General features: G+C 40.5%; 2 protein-coding genes across 3 annotated transcripts in view; one reads left to right on the top strand and one right to left on the bottom strand.

Annotated features, from left to right (window-relative positions):
• Window positions 1-14,346, bottom strand: part of ttc13 (tetratricopeptide repeat domain 13) — a 34,563-nt gene extending 20,217 nt beyond the window's left edge. For both annotated transcript variants that reach the window (XM_049589646.1, XM_049589647.1), the window contains exons 1-11: window positions 14,048-14,346; window positions 12,588-12,682; window positions 9,595-9,670; window positions 9,410-9,480; window positions 9,170-9,235; window positions 7,143-7,235; window positions 4,221-4,337; window positions 4,032-4,142; window positions 1,515-1,597; window positions 1,226-1,367; window positions 309-483 (exon numbers count right to left, since the gene is read on the bottom strand). In XM_049589646.1, coding sequence (XP_049445603.1) covers window positions 309-483; window positions 1,226-1,367; window positions 1,515-1,597; window positions 4,032-4,142; window positions 4,221-4,337; window positions 7,143-7,235; window positions 9,170-9,235; window positions 9,410-9,480; window positions 9,595-9,670; window positions 12,588-12,682; window positions 14,048-14,216 — 1,198 coding nt within the window. In that variant the 5' untranslated portion in view covers window positions 14,217-14,346. The remainder of the gene's footprint in view (window positions 1-308; window positions 484-1,225; window positions 1,368-1,514; window positions 1,598-4,031; window positions 4,143-4,220; window positions 4,338-7,142; window positions 7,236-9,169; window positions 9,236-9,409; window positions 9,481-9,594; window positions 9,671-12,587; window positions 12,683-14,047) is intronic.
• Window positions 14,347-15,379: 1,033 nt separating this feature from the next.
• Window positions 15,380-22,346, top strand: arv1 (ARV1 homolog, fatty acid homeostasis modulator). The gene is made up of 5 exons (XM_049589668.1): window positions 15,380-15,519; window positions 15,700-15,819; window positions 16,244-16,397; window positions 18,028-18,252; window positions 18,981-22,346. Exons 1-5 carry the CDS (start codon window positions 15,385-15,387, stop codon window positions 19,106-19,108), a joined length of 762 nt encoding a protein of 253 aa, XP_049445625.1. The 5' UTR covers window positions 15,380-15,384; the 3' UTR covers window positions 19,109-22,346.
• The last annotated feature ends 124 nt before the right edge of the window (window positions 22,347-22,470 follow it).

Raw genomic sequence — 22,470 nt, 5'->3', positions numbered from 1 at the left:
GTTTAGACCAAATATCTAATCAGACAGATTAATCGACAATGAAAATAATCGTTAGCTGCAGCCCTACACTGTTGCTGTCATTACCTTAAGTATAATTCATTTAGAACTGCAAACAAACTCCTGCATCAAATGTACTAAAAACAAATCCACTCCTGACAGCCAATCAAAAGGATTTTCAGTAGCCATGATTTAAACTCTCTCTCTGTTCGAAACAAGCTGTAATATGAGTAGTCCTTATGAAAGGTTTTACTTGTACATGATTCACCACTGACAATAAACGCTGAGTGCTGTGTCAATGATGCACCAACCTCTGAGGTATTTCACTTTGAGGTATTCAGAGCTGGCCTTCTGTCCCAGCAGCGGGTCGTTCAACATGACTTTAGTCTGAGCTTTGATGCCCTCATAAAACTGGCCCATCGCCACGTGACTCAGCCCCTTCATGTACTGGCACACCTCGTTGTAGGGCTCCAACTGAAGACACCTCTGGAGGTCACATAGAGGGAGAGAAATTCAAAGGGATCAGAAACAGAAGAAGTATAAGTACACAGTTTAAGGTATTATACAGTGTTTTAGCTGATGAATTTGTGGATGCTACAATTTGTTGGTCATTAAGTAAGCCAAGGTGTAAAAGCTGCTGTTAAGGGCTGTACCATTTTTATTTTTTAGTCAAGCTTCAATGGAGGTTTCTGAATGAAGCTTCAAATGTCTGCCGTCATATATTGTGACATCACCACCCTAAAAAATTATAAAAAAACCTCAAATAAATCAAGTGATTCATATAATTAAATGACTAAATAACCTTCTTTTAATTAATAAATGTAATTTATGATGCTGCTATGATTCCTGTTGATCCTCCCTGATAATACAGATGCCTGCATGGAGAGCAAACACTTTTTTGACTGCAGTTAAAATGCTTTTGAAATGCTAAACACCCAAAAAATATGGATTGAAGCTTTTTTTTTTTTTTTTTTTTTAAATTGACTTTTGGGCTTTACAAAGCTCTGGAGTCATTGGAAATGTTTGGATGGCACGGGTCTGAAACACTCCTACACAGCTACCACTGGAATCTAATTCCACAAAAAGTATAATATTATCAAAATTTGTGCAGCCTTATAACTATCTGCAACTGTGAAGGATGACTGGCATGCAGAAGAAAAGTAGTTTGAGTATATATAAGATAGGATTGGACGACAATGCTGTTTAATTTAACTGTGGATTCCTCTACCTTGAAGTTGCCTATGGCCTCCTGCAGCGAGCCGTGGTGGTACAGCATCATGCCCCGCAGCTGAAGAGACTGGATGTGGTTCTGATTCAACATGAGGGCTTTCTGGAAGCTCTCCATCGCTGACTCAAAATCACCCAGCTCTCTGGAAAGAGGAAGAAGAGATACCAAGAGAGCAACAGTGGACATGCTGTTAGTGAGGCAGAGGGGAAAGGCAGGTACTCTCAGTTCCTTAAATAAAAAAGGGACATAAAAGACATCATGTAACCAGTGAATATCAGACGTGCTGTACCTGTAGGCCTGTCCAAGGCTTTTATAGGCATCTATAAAGTCAGACTTCAACTTCAGTGCTTCTTTAAATGTCTCAATGGCTTCCTGAGGGGAGAATAAACAAAAATCCTTTTTAAAGTGACAACGGGAAATTGCAAAAGGGGACATGTGGATAAAATTCGGACTCAGCAGATGAGACCTTTTATCAGATTTATCCAGATCTACAAACTGTGGTTCACAAACATCATCTCAGTATGACTCAGACATGACACTCTGCAATCTCTTTCTACAGAGCAGTATAAAAGAATGTGCACTGTAACTACAAAAAAATGTCACTATGACACGAACAAGGAAGTAGGCTCCCACTGGGCCGGCGGACAAAGGGCACATTCACACTATTTGACCTTCTCACAGTCACCATTTATACTGATAAAAAGCAGGTTGTGCAATGTTGACCTTGTTTCCACGAGGACTAGCTGCAGCAGATTTCACTACCAAAACAGTACTCAAGTCCAACCCTACATCATTGTACTCCATATGATCAGAGTAACAACCAGTATTAAATGCACTGCATGCTGTTTTTTTTAATAAGATAAGTGTTGCTGATAAGCGTTGCTGTTGTTTGTAGTCAACTGTCAGCCGTCTGTAAGTGCTGCACAGGGCTTCCCCCAGGAAACTGGTTAGCATGGGGTGAGCCGAGGTGATACACACAACCAAAAAGCCCCATATACACACATGACTAGAGGAACTGGAGGAGCCTTGCAGCCTGACCACAGACAAGCCTTGCAGCTGAAAACCCACAGAGTTTAACAGCTGCTCTGCACTTGACTTAATCTGATATAAATTCACTGAAGTGTGAGAAAGACTGTGGATGTGCTGTTGAGAAAAGAATAAAGGATACTAAAACTTGAAATTAAACTGAACCTATTATTCCTTGTTTTCTGTCATATAAAATGCTGGATGTTCATTTAAAACATGGCCAAAGTTTCCAATAATGAGGTAAATGTATGTAGAAATAATTCATCCATCCATCCATCCATCCATCCATCCATCCAGCAGCAGGCCAAGCAAAGCATCCCCGACATCCTCTCCCCAGCAACGCTTTCCAGCTCCTCCTGGGAGACCCCAAGGCGTTCCCAGGCCAGATGAGATATGTAATCCCTCCAATATGTTCTGGGTCTGCCCCGGGGCCTCCTACCAGTGTGACGTGCCCGAAACATCTCTAACAGGAAGGACCCAGGAGGCATCCTCATCAGATGCTCGAACCACATCAGCTGACCCCTTTCGACGCGAAGGAGCAGCGGCTCTACTCCGAGCTCCTCCAAATGTCCGAGCTCCTTACCCTATCTCTAAGGCTGAGCCCTGCCACCATACAGAGGACACCCATTTCGGCTGCTTGTATCTGCAATCTCATTCTTTCGGTCACTACCCAGAGCTCATGACCATAGGTGAGGGTTGGGACGCAGACTGTTTGAAATACTCTATTCAGCTCCAGACACGTTATTGCAAGTGTTAACGCTAAATACACTGCTACATGTAGCTACATGCTAACATCAGGGAAACATGTAATCCTAGTTGCTGATGTTGTTGGCAGTGACGGAGCAGAGACGCTGAGAAGGAAGACCTGCAAAGGCTGACCAATCAGAGCAGACTGGGATTTTTTGGGAGGGGGTCTTAAAGAGACAGGCACTACAATGGTGTTTCAGAGAGAGGGTGAATATAAGTGTTCCAGCACAGACAGTGTGAGGAAATTGAAGTGTTTTTTGACCTCTATGGCATGTAAACATGTTCTAGTGGAAACCCTAAATACAAGTATACACCTGACAGGTCCTCCTTAAGATCTTTTACCGAGGGGTTTCATCTTTTAAAGCCAGAATTAGAGACATTCAGAATTTTTCCTTTCCTTTCAGTGAATAGAGTAATTGCTTTTGATTTTTCTGAGCTGCTGCAGTGACTAAAAAAAGTATTTTTCATCAAATCAATCACCACACAGACAAAGATAAGCAGTCAACCATTTAGCTGGCATACCCAGCACTCAGGGAACCCTCTCCTTTGTCATCAGTCTACTTAACAAGAGCACTGCACGTCTAAAGTAGAGCCTTTAATGTGTGAAATGACACCCTGAAGGGTTTTTGAGGTCTCTTATGACATTAGGCCGACTGCCTCCACAGCACACAGACACAGGAAACTCTTGTGTGAAACAAAGCAACCTCTCTCTGATGAGAAGTCCGCTCAGAACACTCAGTCTGATGTGGTCACCTCTGAAAACTTAAAATCAACCACCACACAGCAGATTACTCTACTACTACTCTGCAGCTGCTCATATGTTATTACATGCATGTAAATTCTAAAGCGAGCTTTCACTCATGCCTAAATTCTGCATGTTGTAAGCATATTTTAAATGACAATATTTACATGCACAAATTATTTCTGGTTTTGTCCTTACGCCAAAAAGACAATATTCCTACTTCACTGTTTATATGGCTATACAAAATGAATAAAAAACAGACTAAATATTAGGTGCCAGTGAGCTGGTTACCTTGAGCATGCCTCTGTGGAAGAAGGTGAGGCCTTTATACAGCATGGCGATAGGTTGATTCTTCTTCAGCTCTAAAGACTGTTGGAAGTCTTCCATAGCTGCCACATAGTCCTGGTGAGAAAGCAAAGCACAGATCAGCACACAGATGCATTAAAAGGCGTGTATGAGCAGAACATTTGATAATCAAACCTCTGAAATGAAGAGCAGTGTTCCTCTGTGTCTGTAGAGACGGGCTGAGGGCTGCAGCTGGATGGCTTTGGTCAGATCGCTCAGGGCTTCACTGATACGACCCAGAGGAGACAGGATCTACATATACACAAGCACAAAAATAGAAAGATAAAGCCTAAGAATATGTTCAATAACTAAAAATCCTGAAAATCATGTCTTTTTATGTGGTTCTTCTTATTATTTTATTTGCTACAACACTGCTTTTCCTGCCACTTAGAAAAATGATCAATGATCAAATCAGCTGAAAATAAGTTTTGTTTTTGTGTTTTCTTTTAGAAATTCAGACTGATGCACAGCAAAAGAAACCAGAAAAAGGTGTAAACATGTTGCACGTGATCCTCTATTTCTGGGTCATTTTTTGCCGTGCAGGATTTCCTCTTATAGAGGTTGACTGTTGTTCTGCAGGAAAAGGTGGGGTGAACACTTTCAGAGTAAATGTAAACATTATTGTTTTAAAAAATAACAGATAGCATCTTAAAGAATGAGACTGATTTGGCCTTTGGGTTGCACAATGTTGTTAAATTGTTCTAATGTGTGTTCTTAATGAGACCAATAAAAACGTGATGACACTAAATAATAAGTGACATTCAGTCTAAGTTAGGATGAAGACAGGGTTGTGTACTTACGTGCGGTGTTGGACTGTAATTCCACTACATTTGGTGGTAACCTGACATGTAAGTTACTTTTTTTAATAAATAATGCAATTACAGTTACTGAAATGTAAATGGGCTCGTTATTTGTTACTTTTGTCTTGATCATCGCAGACAAACGCAGCTTATTCCCCAGATATTTACCTGGTTATGATCTAACGTCAACCATGATAATGTGCTGGTCAGGTGAGTGGCATTCAGCCCCTCTTGTCTTCTGTGTGTGTCTGTGTGTTTGAGGGACAGAGGTCGGGAAAGAGAAGGTGGAAGGTGGACTATTGCATACAATGTTTCTTTAAGTTATAAATAAGTACTCAGGATGCCACTGGACTAGGGCTGGGGATCATTTATAAACATCAAGCTACCAGTACCCTTAAAGCTATACTGATACCAATAGAATACTTCATTCATTAATTTTTTCCCCCTATGTTATTCAATACCATCATGTGGATGAAAGTACTAACTGTGTGTAAAATGCCACCACACTTTCGAACGTCTTGGTGGCATCTTGGCACGTTGACCTGCTAACCCCATCAAACACATTGTGCTCGTCTTCACCACACGACAGACTGCATGGGTTGAAGCTGCTGTGGCAGTGGGCCAATCACATGCACCATTAAATCAAAGAACACTTGTGGAGATTATCTCAGAGCACAACCAGAAACATAGACATTTTTGCTGGTTCTGTGTGCAAAAAGGATCAAATGCAGGTACCGTTTGACTGGAGAAGTCTCCATACAACTTGGTACTGGGTCATTTCTCATGACCCAGTATGCGTCACACGACCTTACAGAGGCATAATAAATGCCGTGAGTCAATCAATAAGACAGTCAGCATTAGACTGTCACTGCACACAATGACCGACACTTCAGGCAATGTAAGCTTTCCGTCCTGAAAATACGGACATTATTTTTCCCTCCTTGAGATCAAGGACAAATTAAGGCTATAGAAGTGTTGTCTCTGTGAAAGATTTTCTTACTGTTGAGGTTAATATAATATTAATATTTACAATATAAAGGATAATATCTGTGTGTTTATGCTTTTGGAAATAACTTTTATCACTTATTTCATTATGCCTATTGTGATAAGAAACTTGTCTGAGAAATACTTATTTCATTTTACTCTGCCAAGAGCATTAAAAATTGACTTGTGTTGCTTGATTTGGAGGCCAGTGGCAGCTACAATAAATACACCTATCAAAACATATCTATTGTGTTTTATTGTTCAGCTACTTACTTTACATCATCATGATAATGGGTACAATCATAAATAAAACTTGACAGTCATCTCGTCTCACAATGCTGCATAGCAACACTAAAATAATATACTGTGATTTATAGAGAACTGAAGCAGATATTTAAGTTACTTTCCTGAGTAATTTATTACTTTTATATGCAGTAATTGGTCAAGTAATTCAATTATTTTTGAGAGAAGTACCTGTAACTTAATACCAATTTTCAGTAACTTGCCCAACACTGCTTATGTTTGACTTGCAAGTCAGACTGATTAAACCGGAGAGGTATTAAAGTGGCGTACGGCTCACAAAGAGGAAACGGCACATTAAAAAAAAAACTCAGAGTGAAACCTTGTTACAAACTGGCAGCGTGATTCTCCTAACACTCAGTATAGGCTCATGTGACTTCAGGATCGCTTGTGTGTCTGAAGATTACTGGCTGAGCACAACTACACAGTGTACGTTACTTGACAACTGTATTTATACTTCATAACAATGTGTATTTTTCTGTACACTCTTTATTGTGTCTTCTGCTCCTGGGCACATGGTTAAATTAACACTGATACATTTCACAGCTTATTGAGTTTCTCCAATTTTAAGCTACACTGATATGCCATATTGCAATTGAACATCTCATACACCACCTTCGACTGTGTCTGCCTCCTTCTGTTCTTCTTTCACGTCTGTATGCAATCTAGGAATATGTTTAATAATAACATGCTGTGTTTCCTTCTTTTTAGCCAAACTACAGCTGACTGCAGCAGAAATAAGCTGTGCAAATCGCATCGCATCAATAAGCTAGTGATGCTTCGCTGATCAGACTAGCATCAAAATGTAATCAGCTAAATTATTTTTGTTATTGCCAATGGGTGCAGTGTCTAAGTATTTGAAATCTCCTCTAAAAACCTACTTTTTCATACTTCTGAAAGAGCTTCAGAGGTCAAACCATACAAACGAGTTACTCCCTCTTTTCACCACTCTCTATCCAGGATCGGGCCTCACCTCTGCTCTCTGCTCGTAGACCTCTGGCCAGTTAGGCTCCAGGGTGATGACTCTGTTGAGCTCATACAATGCCAAGTCAGCATTCTTTATGTCCTGGCATGGACACACAGGAAGGGGAGGCAGTTACATTTTGTTGACATAAACCTTAATATATAGTGAACAAAACTGGAAGCAGAGTCACACACACACACAAAAAACTGCTGTCCAGAGTTTTTCCTGCAGGGCACCCTCTCATAACCGCAGAGTCCTGGCAGATTGAATTTGCATTCATTGAATGACACACTGAGTCATTCTGCGTTCACCTGAAACTGCTGCTGTCACCAAAAATCCAGGACGCCTCTTACTTTTGAGACAAACAAAACTGAAGGCATCCAAAAAATGCATAGAGACAACAACTCCCTGTGCTGCCAAACACCAGTGTGTGCTATTGTTTTAAATTAAATTTCGGGAACAATTTGGCACAAAACTAAACGTGAACAGCAATATACCAATTAAACTAAGATGCAAATAAAGGAAGTTGGTCACTGGGGAAAACACAGAGCATTTTGTGACTTATAATGTAAAGTATGAGTCATCTGCAGTGAATAATCTGCAGACCTTGACTCCAGCTACTGCACAGTTCTGAATGGTGATTGTTTCTCATATCATAAATATTTGAGCAGCAACATTTCTCCCAAGCTTTTTATTTTGCAAAGAAACCCTTCATATCTTAATGTAAGCAATAATGATAACTTAAAGGAAAACCTAAATGACCATTTTTATATCAACTGGGCACCTGTGTTACATTAAAGCTGTGAAGAAAACTTCGTTTTTCTCACGTCTTCACAGCGAACGAGGAATCCAAAAAATGGCGAATACTGTTTAAAGGGTGTCCGCGTTTAACAACAGCAAAACTATCTCAAAACATCCGTTTAGAAGCTCTCAAACAACTCGTGCAGTATTATCCAAGCCTCCCAAGCCATCCCAAAGCCTAACAGGCAACTGAATGGAAAGTGGAACTTACTGATGCTCTCTTCAAAGCCAGACTCCACTAACAAAAACAGTAATTTTACCTCACTTGACACAGGAGCTGCTGGTCTACCGCTGCCTCAATCAGTAGTTTGGGGCACGCATATTTTAATTTTAGCCGTAACCTGATTATTTGGTTTTTAAATGCTCTGAACTGATGACAATTTAATGACCAGGGTCCGACAACAACAGAGCTGTGCTCCATCGACTCTAATGCAAAGATTTCCCTGTTACACAACCAAGATCAAACCCTGAAAAGTGTAGGGTTAGCTAGCTAGCTACTGAAGATATAACCTACTGAATGTATACACATGCTGCTTTTGCTTTTTTAACGATTATAACAGTGAATAAAGACCGACCCGACCGAACCAGTGAAGGGAAGCAGGGAAACTTAGCTGATATTCAACCAGCTGTGTGTCATCACAGTGTGCACAGATGAACATTGTTTGACTTCCCCAGGAGATTCCTGCCCGTCCAGCGGCAGAGGTCCAGGTGCTGGCAGCAGCACGGGGGTGAATCCAAACACCATTCATCTGCACACACTGCGATGCCACACAGCTGGTTCAATATCAGTAAAGTTTCCCTTTATATTCATTGTCTTCTGTGGTGATCAGCAGTGATGTGGTGGTACACTGTGATCCGTAGCCTACAGTTCAGCTTTAGCTTCTAACTATCTTTGTCTTTTTAACCTGTTGTTGCTGCTGAGTCAGTTTGACATCCTGGATATATCCTTCAAACACAGATTGTAGAGCCCTCTGTCTGCTTCTCTCTGGAATCACTCTTTCATTTGTCCAAGAATATGATGATATTTCTTCAGGGAGTGCAGTTAGTTACAGTGTGGACTCCATGCTTACTCCGACAGCTTGTCGGTCCAACACAAAGGGGCGGGGCTTAGCAAAGGGTCAATTCCCAAACAGAGGGAAATAAAAGAAAATAAACACAGAATAAAAATATAAAGAGGGAAACTGGTGTGTAATTAAGGCCAAACAGAGCAGCTGTATTCCACGTCTATCACTCACCTGTAGACTTTTCTTTCCATAAGCTATCCCTCTCCCATAGATGGCGCTGACCAGCTCTGGGTCGCCCTTTAATCAAAGACATAACCCATCAGGAAAATATTTTTGGCTTCAACACAAAGAAAAGAAGTTGTGTTTTGATTCTAGGTTGAAGAGATGTAGCAGGTGACAATATATCAAAGTGCTTGAATACTAAAACACGTATTAAGAGTGAATTATCTGCTACTCCAGCTGCAAACACACCTGTAATAAGAGTGAGAAGTGTTTGATGGCTTCATCATAAAGGCCGTTGCCTATCAGAACGTAGCCTATAGCTGCAACGACAGAACAAATGGTGGTGAATAACTGTGAAAACGTCACGGAAAAATCATGTCAATCCATTTAGCATAAATAAAGTTTTTAGTATTTAGAACAACATGCAAACTTACCGAATTCTTCGTTTGTGTTGTGGTTATCTACAGGGAAGGGGATTTTTTTCTGCTCTATAAACAACTTGGCCTGGTTCTGTGAGAGATGGAAACAAGACAAGGTCAACAACACATATAGGTTAAAAAAAACAAACAACCTACACACATCAAGAGACAGATTTGACACGCAAAGCTTGTAAAAAAAAAAAAAAAAAAAAAATAGAGCAAAGGTTTCCTGTGTGAAGGCAGTTACAGAAACACAGAATAACACTGTGAGTCTCAAAGGTGGAAAAGTTAAAAACACTTTTCTACATAAGAAAAGCAAATTAAATTCATTCATAAAGCTGAAAAAAGTAAATTAAAACCTTTATCAAGAAATTTTTTGGCAAGTTAAAAGGGATTTCTAATTTAGCTTTCCAGCATCTCTCAAGGTTACACTGAGAAATTAATCCCCTGAGAACAGAGTATACAATCCTTTCAAATGTCAAGGACATTCACCACTGCAAAGCCACTTCTTGTGTTGCAATAAATATTCTGTGTGTCGCATCAATGGGCTATATTTCTCTCTCCTTCTCAATGTGTCACATTGTGTTTACCGTGTAATCCCGAATGGAGAAAGGCAGCGTGACAAGCACCATTACGGGATGCAAATTTGACAGCATGCAAATGTTGCTGTGGCAGCATTCTGGGCTTCCAAAACAGCAACAAGACAACTGACAAGACAAATGCTTGCTACATTCATACCATCGGATTGCCTCGCATAACAAGGAACAGAAGCAGCATCGTCGAAATGACAAACTCAGTCGCTGCTGGCGTGTGGTCAAAAGGTGGAGGTCTGTTTCTCTCGTCTCTACCCTCCGAGGCAGATATTTTCTTGAACGCTCAGATGTATGTATTCCAGTTTTTCTTTCCACTTGTCAGGCTGTAGTGGTCTGAATTTGAAACACAAGCTCAGAGTCTTCACCCTGATGACCTCCAGAGCCTCTCACCTTGCAGCAGTGATGCAAATGTGTAGTCAGGGTGTGGTCAGTACACTCTGACATCTTTAACCCTTTTCACACAGTGATCCTGCGACAGGGCCGCAAACAAAGACCTTTCATTACTCAAGCTTTTCCTTTTTATACAGAACAAAAGGACGCCAGCATAACATTGCTCCAGTGTGTGATTTTAGACAGCATGACTCCATTACAGAGGCAAAAGAGGCGTGACTAGTGTGACATGAAAAGCCTAGTTCCCATTACAAGATTTTCATCCCGATTTTGACGTCGCAGAGAATCTTGAGAGCCACCTTGGGTCGGAGGTGAGTCGGCAGATCGTCTGCCACGACAAGTCCTCATGTGTGAACAGGCCTACGAGCAAGTCGCCCCCTCGTCTGCGACTGGGACTGGATATCTGGCATGCTAGAAAACTGGAGAAGTCTGACACAACTTACAAAGAGCATCAGCCAATAGCCCTTTTTAGATAGGAATTGTGCAAATTTGCAGGAAAGCCCAATCAGTCTTTTTTCAGCATTGGCAGAAACAAAATCGGGGAGTGCAGCAAAATGCCGCCTACCTACTTTTGTTTATACAGAATGCACCTTTTTTGGGGCAATGGGGGCCACAAAAAGTGTAGCTCAGCATGTGACGTAAACAGTGACGTGGGAGGGAAGCCGCGGCTGGTCAGACGTTTGGGAGCTCTGTGCTTTATCTAAGTTGGCCCATTTTTCACTGTCCCCGTCATTTGACAGTTAATGGCCTCTCTGTTTGCGAGGACAAGGAGGGGGCGCAATCCCTTGTCTCCCCAGTTGCTCATCTTTACAGTGTCAGTCAGGTTTGTGTTTCCCTCTTGCTACTAGCTGCTCGCTAATTCCTGCTATCAGCTGTTTCCTGTTTATCCACCGCCAGTGGGTCGCACATGCGGCGTCATCAACAGCTCCTCCCACAAGTCTTCAACAGCCCCTCCCGTTGCGGAAGGCCGCCTTGGTCTGTTTAAACTAAATGGGTTCCGCCAATATGTCTACCCTACAAGGCGGAAAATTGGGCACCTCGGATCAACTCGCCAATCCGGCTCTGTGTGTCTAACGCTCGCAGCTTGCCTGCAAAACGGCCCAACATTTGTGGAAAATCTGGCAGTGTAAAAGGGGCTAATAACAATGACATAACATGGCAATAACACTCATTTACAGTCCCTGTTATATGGCAGTTGATCTCGTCCTCTGCTCAAAGGGTAAGGAGCCCCCGGACCTCATTGTCTCCCCGATTGGAAGACATTTTCAGTTGTTGTTTTTTTCTTTGAGTTAGCTGCTAACTGCTACTAGCCACTTTTAAACATGTCATCACAATGTCACACTTGTCCCATCCTGCAAGCTATCCCTTTTACACAGTCGTTGAGTAAACGTTTTTACTACCTCTGCTCTGCGGCTTTTATTTAGAACAGTGAGGCGAAATAACAGCGGAACATTCCCGCCTTAAACAGGCACTTTAAAGAGGTTACTGTTGGATGTTATATGTGCAACAGATTTAAAACTCTCAAGAAGAAGAGGTTGTTGATTCTTTTTAGCTTGGTACGAAATCAATATGCTTATTTATTTTTTTAATAAACACGCAGTAAGTCTCTTGCTGTTTTTCTGTAAGTTATTTTATGTTTTTCAGTATCAAAGAGACTCTGTGAGTCATAACTGTCACTCATTTTGGCTCAAAATGTCAAACCACAAATCAAGACGTGTATCTTGCTAAAACATGACCACAGTGTGATGTTTCATCAATAAATTAATCATGAAAAAGCAACAGCAGAAAGATAATGCAGGGTTTCTCAATTGATAATTGATTCACAACATGCCACGCAGATATTTAGCACATAGCGCCGTGTTGTGCTGTTTTAGAAAAACAAGAAAGCTGCTAAGACTCGACTAGAGACCACAACTTTTTTTTTTCTAAAGGAAACAGTTACAGACCGTGGCTGTTCTCGATCTGATAAGTGTGTGTGTGTGTGTGTGTGTGTGTGTGTGTGTGTGTGTAAGTGTGAGGTCTCACCAGGATCTTCTCTGCGTTAAGTGAGAAGACTGACTCGCAGGGCGGGTTGCTTCCCTCCTCACAGTCTGGGTCCTCCAACTGTAAAATTGAGGACTCTGAAAAGACAAATATTCTGAGCATTTATTATAAAGCACAATGGTTAATATCTATGTGACCATTATGCATATGTGAATACATTTCTCATTTAAAATTTTCACAGATTCCCATCCTGCTAAGTATTTCAAGTTACATTTAAACCGCCCTATATGTCCAAGAAGAAATGCCCGAGATGTGAAGCAGAGCTGACACCACTCATGGCATGTCAGCAATGTTGTTTGAGGGACTCCACCTAGTTCTGCGCTAACAATAGCTAATTGATTTGATTCAAATGCTGTTGGACTCTTTGTCCTGGCCCTGTCCAGTGCTTTCATTACAGTGTTTGAGCATTTAAAAAGCATTTTGATCATCCTATAGAGCAGTGGTTCCCAAGTGGTGGGTCACAAGTCCATGCTGAAATGACCTCAAGTGACTCACAACGTGTCAAGTTTGTCACTCAGAATATCTCGTCACTTCATGACACGTGCATTGAGTCAAGCAGCAGAGTGTCAGCTTATATGACCAGTTCACCTGCCACTACTATTAGTCCTCCACCACTGAAACACCATGCCACCTCCCTGTACAACCAGTCCCTGCTGTGTCAGGAGGTGAAGCCTCACACTTCCCCCTGATGCACTTGAATAAACAAATTCACCCTGGACTGCAGTACAACTTTTGAGTTTAATTTGTATTTAATTTGGAGCTATGTGCACTGTGTCCACCTCACATATGTATATAGAAATACAGTCAAATCCTCCCATTTTTAATTTAAGTTACTGTCTGTAAGTGTTGTATAGCTTTTTAATCATTACTGTACATTTTGTTGCCCTATAATTGTCTTTTTTGCTCTAAGCAGCTGTAACAGTAAAATGTCTTATCCATCCATTCACAGTGGGGACAGTGTGTCCCAAAAGCTGAGGTTTGAAATAAAAGCTTGACAGCTGGGTGCATCAGTTGTAAGCAGAATTGAACAGAAGCTAAGTACCATCACAAAAACATTTTAGTTTTGCTCAGTTAAATAAGCAATTTTGCTGTGGAGCAAGTTAAAAACAAAATTCAGTATATTTTGAATGGAGTTTGGTGTTAGTCTCGTGAGGTAAGCTACAACATGCAGTTTGTAAGAGAGTTTTTCGTTAAGTTTGGTTCCTGTTATGTCCACATCAGTACACTCTCACTCCCGGGCTGCTCCTCTCCTTCGTTTACCTTTGGTTTTAAATCTCATTTACCCTCCGCGGCAGTAAAGAGCCACAGCTTATCTCAGTTATCTCCTCCGGGCTGTCACTGCTTGTTGTTATTAGCTTAACGTTAGCTCGCGAGCAGTTCAACAGTGACAGTTGAACCGGGGAGGACGTGGCAAAGTAACAGAGAAAGAGAGAGACTTTTACCGCAGTCAGCCGCGTACTCTTCCCACTCGGACAGCGAGCTGCATCCCTGCTTGTGGAGCTCATTGTTGAACAAAGTCAGAGTGGAGAAATACTCGGAGGAGAAGATTGCCCGACACAGGTAGAGCAATGAGAGCGCTACCACAACAACAGCCCGGCTTGCAGGGGCCATGTTGTGCTACATGTGTGACGCCAGAGAGCGGAAGCTGCTGCAGTTCAACGAACACGCCCCCCTCACGCGCGAGTCTCCGGGAGGCGAAGAAGAAGAAGAAGAAGACGAGTTAGAGCGCCGCAGCCAGAGAAGACCGATTGAACTACATTTCCCAGAATACTATAACACGCGGTCAGAACAAATTAAAAAGTGTTTCCGTTATAACTTTCAAATTTAAAAAAAAGATTTACACAACTTTCAGCTTTACTACGGCTAATAAAAATAACATTAATAATTATAATAGCCATTCCTGTTATGTAGCAACATTTCTCCCAAAAATTGATTGTTCTTCATATTTTCTTTAAAATGTATCTTTTTAAAAAAAAAAAAAAAAAAAAAAAACAGATGATAGATTAAGGTCTTCTTTGTCACATAACTTAAATATATAACAATACACATTAGTCTTGTCCTTTTTTTTTAAATTTGGCTTCACTGAGCTTTTTTAAGGGGGTGCTGGTGGGGAGTTGAGGAGAAAAAGGATGCAAGGATGGGGGGGAGGATAAATAGATAATAAAGTCTATTAAAACTAATCCCACCTTTACCCTGATGCCACTCATACCAATAGTTAAATAATGACGATAATAATGATTATATAATAAAGTCAAGGTGAGTGTCTCCCTATCATTATTATTATTATTATTATTATTATTATTATTATTATTATTAAATAATGGCGATTATGTTTTCCTGGGAGTTAAGCACGTTACTGCTCTTACATGAAGCAATTAAAAAGGGAACAAGTAAGGAGAATCTTTTTGTTTATTTATTTATTTTTACAAATGTGATGAGGTCGAAATGTTGCTGCATGACAGGTAGAATTAATCAGATACGTTGGCTAATAACATGAAACAAATCACTGTGCCCTGTATCAATAATCTTAATTTGCAATATAATCTGTCACCAACGCTTTTATAATAGTATATAGAGTAAAAAGTGCAAGATTTTTTCTCTGAGATGTGGTGGAGAAGGAGTATAAAGTAGCCTACAAAGGAATTATTCAAGTAAATCACAAGCACATTAACCCTGTACTACAGTACAGGGCTTGACGTACTTAGTTGCATTAACCTGCACTTTTATTTTGAAGGCGCAGCTGTATGGAACCTTTTCACTTCCGCTATCATTGAGTCAGATGCTAGCTGAGTGTTGTGAGCAGTTCACAGGGCGAATAATGGGGAAAGATGAGTTTAGGTGTGTTGAATGTAACGAAAAAGCAACGGAGTTACACCGGGATTACAGTAACGGCATCCTGAAGATAACCATATGTGTGAGTTTACTGCTGACAGATTGTATTAGAGTTGTTTGGTTTACTGCTTAGGATGAAGATGCTAGCTAACATGTAACAGCTAACGTAGAGATGTTATTACTTTTTTCTAAAACTAACACCGTGTGTGTGTGTGTGTGTGTGTGTGTGTGTGTGTGTGTGTGTGTGTGTGTGTGTGTCCAGGAGTCGTGCCAGAAGCCGGTGGACAAGTACATTGAATATGACCCAGTTATCATCCTGATTGATGCCATTCTGTGTAAGACGCAGGCGTTCAGACACATTCTGTTCAACACAAGCTTGAATGTAAGTAACATCAATCATGTTAACCCCCTTTCACATGTGCACAATATTAAATCATGGTTATTGTGTTATTATAACAGGCATTGTGGTGGACACATAAGTTGTCAAAGTGACATGATGCTCCACTTAACATGTCACAGGATTAAACAGATTGCTTCCTTAATGCATGGTGTTGGTCATACAGATGCTGTCATTGGTATGTGTGATAAGCAGTGGTGAGATGTGACTAAGTAGACTGCCTCAAGTACCATGCCTAAGTACAAGTACGAGGTACTTGTACTTACCTTGAGTATTTCCATTCTATGCCACTTAATACTTATACTCCACTATGTAAACAAATTGTAAAGGATCTCCATACATCGTCCACCACTTGTGTTCAGGTATACTTCATGTGTGTGTTTGTACATTTTCTTTTCTGCTTCTCCAGATCCACTGGAAGTTGTGTGTGTTCTGCCTGCTGTGTGAGGCTTACCTCAGGTGGTCTCTGCTCCACGGCTCCAAGCAGAGCAGTGACCCTGCTGACATCATCAGGTACACCAAGGAATGGGAGTTCTACCGCATGTTTGGATTGGCCGCCCTCGGTAAGATGATAGAACCAGAGCTCCTTAATACATCTGTTATAATGTTACTATTTTTATCACTGCTATATTGTATTCTAGAGTGTTAACATGGAGCACTGGAGCCATCTATCTACTGCGAACACATAGATGGTCACAGTCAGTGTTTTAATTCAACCAAGTATATTTACTCAAGTACTGTACTTAAGTACAACTTGCAAGTATTTGTATTTTACGTGAGTATTTCTATTTTATGCTACCATAGACTTCTGCTCCACTGCAGTTTGAAAGCCAGTATTGTACTTAAACTCCACTACAATTATTTAGTAAACTGAAGTTACTTTGCAGATTCATATTAATAACACAAAATATAAATCAGATGTATTATTATGGATGAAGCAACCCATCAGGATATAAAGTAATTAAAATACGCTCCACCTTTACAGATTGTAACATTTGTGATGTACACATTAATGCATTCCTAATTACTATCCTGTGGTATAAGACATATTATTCTGAAGTGTCTCATTCTGCATAATGAGTACTTTTACTTTTGGTACTTTATGGATATTTTGTTGCTAATACTTATGTACTTATAGTTATATAAGATTTTGAATACAGGACTTTTACTCATGATAAAGTATTTTACAGTGCAGTATTGCTGCTTTTACTCAAGTTAAAGATCTGAATACTTCTTCCACCCCTGCAAGCAGGTTTTCACATACATGTTGTGGTGCATAATGCTCAAAAAAGCCAAAAGTCATGAATATTAAATATAAATTTACAATGAAAAAATATAAATATTCTAAAATGAATACAGTAGAAGTTAAAGTCTGGCTCAGGTTATATGTTTTGAGTTTTGAATGAGAAACTGTGACTTGTAGCCCAGCATTTTTATACTAAGGTATTACTGTTTCTACTCAAGTAAAAGATGTGAGTATTTCTCCACCTCTAGCTACAGTGTTAATTTTCTCTTCGTTTAACAAGGAAGTTGACTAGCCCATCAAAATGATCATGTATTCCTTTAATGTAACAGGTGTTTTAAAACAATTTCATGTTAAAGGGTAGTCTTTCATACATTTTTGTTCGCCTTGCCTTGCCTTCGCCTTTTATTGCTGAACAAATGTGGGAATGTAGGCAGCAGTTCAGGGATCTGGAACCAGACTATATTTACCTTGGAGTAGGGCTTCGATTAATGACTAATCTAGTTTTCAGAGCCCAAAATGTTATCTTTAAATAACTTGGTTCAACTTGGCCAACCAACAATCCAAGTCTAAGATATTTTATTTACAGTTATATAAAACAGAGAAAAGCAGCAAATCCTCATCATTTGAAAAGCTGGAACCAGAGAATGGTTGAGATTTTTGCTTCATAAATGACTTGATTGATTTAAAAATTGTTGTTGAGTAGTTTTATATCAATCAACTCATCATTTCAGTGCTACTCTGGAGTCAAACACACTAGGGGATAAAGAATAGAAATGACAGACCTCCTAAATGTTGCTCTTATTGGTAATTCAGGGCTACCGTTGATACAGGCTGAATCTTGCTGATATTTATTCATACAGGAGGCTACAGTTTCATCAGTATGTAACACCTTTTGTGTTAAAAATACATCTCTCTGTGTCTGACATGTCTGTCCGTTGGTGGTGTAGAGCTGTCAGTGTTCTGCTGCGGTGTGCTGTGGTTCCTCTGGGTGGTGGCGGGTCGCCTGCAGGGTGGGACCCTGGAGCCCAGCCTGCTCCTCAGAGCCCTGCTGCTGTCCTGCTATGGCAAAGTCCTCCTCATCCCCGCCGTCATCTGGGAGCACGACTATTCTCCGCTCTGCCTGGGCCTCATCAAGATGTTTGTGCTCACCTCAAACTCACAGGCTATCAGAGGTAGGAGAACAAATCTGTTTTAAGGGCATTTTCTCACTTACCTTAATCACAAGCAGATGCCAAAAATATATTCATCAGGACGCTTTCTAATGCACCTCAATTCGGAGAGAAATTACTGTATTTGAAGAATTACTTTGTCCCAGGGTTGACGCTTATACCTTGTGAGACACATCAGAGAAGTACTGGTATTCTTCAAACAACATTTTAAAGCACCAGCAGGTGGCAACTAACTCTCTCTGTGTTTGAAACAAATCCTCCGTGCTCCTGGAGCTCCTCACCACATAAACCTGCAAACACGCACAACAAATACATTACATAACAGACGGGTTCTACCCCACGTTTCTTCAGCAGCAACAGCAGCTCTGTAAACGTAAATCTGCTTATTATATTTGGCAGCTCGCCTGTGAGCTGCAAACAATGAGATTTTGTGAAGTGATTTATGGTCTGCTGCTCTGATGAGGAGTTTCTATACGTCATATCCATAAAGAACAAATGACAGTGACTATATTGCTGGTTGTTTCTACTGCACATACCAGCTGGCAGGAAGATACTTGGTTATTAGGTTAAAAACTGAACGTCTCACAGGTTTGCAAACTCCCCGCACAACTCCAGATTTTCAGATTTTTCAGACGTGCTTTTACTAACATGAAACCAAAAACTGTCCATGGAAAAATTGTGTGTAATCCTTATGTTCTCATCCTCCTCCCTCCCCTGCGTCTCTTCCCCAGTGATCCTCAACAGCAGGAGACGTCTGTCGCTGATGGCCGTGTGTTTCGGCCTGCTGTCAGAGACCTGCGTGGCTCAGGCCTGTAAAAAGCTCCCGTGGAGCATCCAGGACATGCTGACATTTGAGTGAATGACACAAATGTCCGTTATCTCAGGGATGAACAAGTGATCGTGGAACCTGTGCCAGAGACAGACAGTTTTTAATGAGCCCTCTACAATTGGTGTCGGAGAAGATAAAGAATATTTTGAAGTGTTCCTGCTGGTCAGAGCCAGAGACAGAAAGCAGCAGAAGAGATTTTATCATTATTTTCTTGTACTCGGTAGAGAAAAAGATTCATCTTCATTTTTGAGGGACGTTGAGGACGTGGCTATGGACCTTCTCTTGATTTTCCTTTTGTTTTTAAAGACAACGAGCTCAGGATTCCTGTGAGATTTTACTTGATTTAATTGCTTCATTAGGACAGACCTACCGAGAGGACCTACAGCATGGGAACATCCCTGGATGTAACCTGTGCCTTTCATACACTAAAAGACTTTGAAAAGACTTTTAAAAGACTAAAGTCTGATACCCTCCAGGGTCACTATTTGCAGGACTGCAACTAGATTTCCTGTCCTGTTCCGGTGGAAAATACTACGCCAAACTCCCTTTAAAAAAATATGACAAAATAACAATTTCTTACATGTCCGCAAAAACACATAATTCTAAAAACACAAGATAAAAGGCATCATATCCTCCTGAGACCCTGTGTCCTCATTTGAGAACATTACATTTTGGGTTTACTTGATCTTATACTTGATTCTACTTAACTTAGACCTGCTGTCCTTGTTCGTGGACACTCTTTGTGCCATCTAGTGGTCGTAAGAGCACAGTACACCAATCTATGTAAAAACAAGGTGGCAGCCATCTCTGCTAAGTCAGTCTGCAGCTGCTCCGACACAAAAAAAGCCATGGTCCAAAACCTGATCACATTTTATGGCTGAAACGTGTCTATTTATAATTAATAATGTTTGTAGTTTGATATGGCAACAAATTTGACCAATTTTAGCAACAGTAACAAGCTAAGACGCTGTTAATTAGGAAGTACTCGTTACAAGACATTGGGATTTTATTATTGTCTTGAGGATACTGGGACTTTGTTATTATTGACAGTGATTAGGTTTTTATACTTACCAGGTCCTATTGATCCCAAATAGCTAGGAGGAATTAAAAATGCATACCAAACAAAAGTTCGGGTCTCGGGAGGATATGTCAACAGTATTCTTGTCAATTCAGCATCAATGTAGTCTATGAAGATAAACAGTATTTGGGTAAAACTTAACATTTTGGACTTTGTTGTGTCAACTCGCCATCAGCTTCTGTAGTTTAGCTCCACCATTTTGTTTTAAACTGTTTAAAAGAATTAAGATTTATCACCAAAATAAGTGCTGGTTGGTGGATCAGATACAAGCGGGATTAAAGACAGACACTCCACAACTCCACTGCTTACACCTCCCTTTTTTACAGTCCAAGAGAACCAAGACTTGTTTACGTTCTTGTGCTTCTGCTGAGTACCCTCCATGTGTACTGTCTACATGGTTTGCTGTTTGGTCACGGAGAGAGCACAGCTATTGGTTGTGGACAATGGTCACATCATTGAATTTCAATATTTGTATGAGCCAAGACTAAAAATATTAATCATGTTTGATTTTATCGGAACATTAAGACAAGGAAAGACTGACTTAAGACAACTCAGACTGAGCTTTGTACCACCTTACACCAAACGATCGAGATAACAGAAACTTGCACCAACTCTAGCAAAACTCATGATTTTACTCCAACACTGGAAAACTGTCTGCTTCAGGGAAAATTGCTTGAAAACTCTTATGAAGTAAGGCAGGCATGACGGTTTCACAGGGCCTCACTGTGAGATTGACACAAACACAAACCCTGAGGTCGTAATTTGACAATAACTACTTCTCTGTTTGGACAGGACCCAGACAACAGGCTTCACATTCTTTGGCTCGCTGGTGAAATGCTTATCTTAACTCGCACAAACACAGAAACACACACAGAGTAAGCTGTGGGAGTGAAATAGGGATAAGTGGGTAAATGAAGCAGACAGAATTGACTTTCACCACTATTTATTGCAATGCTGAATACTTACATACTGTATGTACATGTCAGTGTGATAAAGGAGGGACGGCAGATGTTAAAGTTTCAGGTCAGCAGGAGTACATTTTTGCTCTCAGAGTAACCACTGTTTTGTTTTTGGACTTCAACTATGGATTGAATGTTTTTAATGGGATGTTGAGTCTATAGAATTTCAGAAAAGGCTGAAAACTGCCTTCTTGAGAAGTCGGAACCAGAAAATATTTGACATTTTTGCTCAGTAATTGACTTAAAATGATTATTTGATGATCAAAACTGTTGGTTTCAGCTCAAGACTTTGACAGTTCTCATGACAAAGTGATCATGAATCACCAAAATGAATTCTACTGTATGTTTTTCTCCCAATGCAAATGAAAGCAGGGTCAGACATTGATTTGGTGCAGAATGTTCAAAGAATGTTGAGTGAAATCCTTTATCACCACACATCTGATTCACAGTAATCATTATGCCACATGTGGGGAAACTTCACAAACCCACCTCTCACTGTCCCTGGAATGTGTGTGTCTGTAAACAGAGCAACGTTCAATCAGTAAATCAAGCAGACTGTTAGTCTGTGGAATGAGGGGAATTTATCCACTGCACTTACCTACAGTATGGAGGGGGAAGCTGAGTTAGCCTCGACCCTCGGGAAACTTTGCAGGAGTCGTGTCGTTGTTATGAACTGCTGAGAAGTTGGACACGTGACGAGAGGCGAGGCTGAATTCTTTCTGAACAAAACCATCTGCTGAGAGAGGACTCGCCCTACCAGATCTGATGATATTCTCTTGGAGATGGCGGATAATGTGATGGATATTTAACGCTGTTGGGGCTTTAGTTTCAAAACTACACTTTGGTACATTGTCAAATGACCTGAAGCTACCATTTGATTCACAGAGAAATATTTTTCTCACTGGACTGAATATTTGTCTTTGCACATGTTAAAAATTAAGATTCCTATCAGGGAAAATGTCCAAAGTACTCTGAGATATTTATAGCAAATCTTAACTTTTCATCTATCGTAACACCTCTGTCCTTTCTGCATTTGTTACAAGTGAAATAATGTCACAATACCTGTGTCTTTCTGTCACACACAAGCCCTGACGTTTGGCAGGTGCTTATGTTTCTGTGACTGATTATGTCAGATGAACTTGCAGAGCGAGTTCGCCACGATCTGCAAGAAACACACTGTATGTAAATGTTGAAATATGTGCTCTCTGAGCTGTCATATATAAGTATGACAAGGGAAAATAAAGTATTTGTATTTAAACAAAGGATTTGTATGTGTTTTGTGCATCTGTGTGTACGTGTGTGTGTGTGCTGCGTCTGCACATGGATACATGTTATTACAGGCCAGTGAATAGTTG

This window comes from Epinephelus fuscoguttatus, linkage group LG11 (assembly GCF_011397635.1).
Source record: "Epinephelus fuscoguttatus linkage group LG11, E.fuscoguttatus.final_Chr_v1".
Lineage (NCBI taxonomy): Eukaryota > Metazoa > Chordata > Actinopteri > Perciformes > Serranidae > Epinephelus > Epinephelus fuscoguttatus.
This window is presented reverse-complemented; position numbering and strand designations above follow the sequence as displayed.

Coding starts and splice junctions, on each gene's coding strand:
- arv1 (XM_049589668.1), top strand. CDS start 15,385: ATGCTAGCTGAGTGTTGTGAGCAGTTCACAGGGCGAATAATGGGGAAA. Junction 15,820..16,243: donor TGTTCAACACAAGCTTGAAT/GTAAGTAACATC, acceptor CTGCTTCTCCAG/ATCCACTGGAAGTTGTGTGT. Junction 16,398..18,027: donor GTTTGGATTGGCCGCCCTCG/GTAAGATGATAG, acceptor TTGGTGGTGTAG/AGCTGTCAGTGTTCTGCTGC.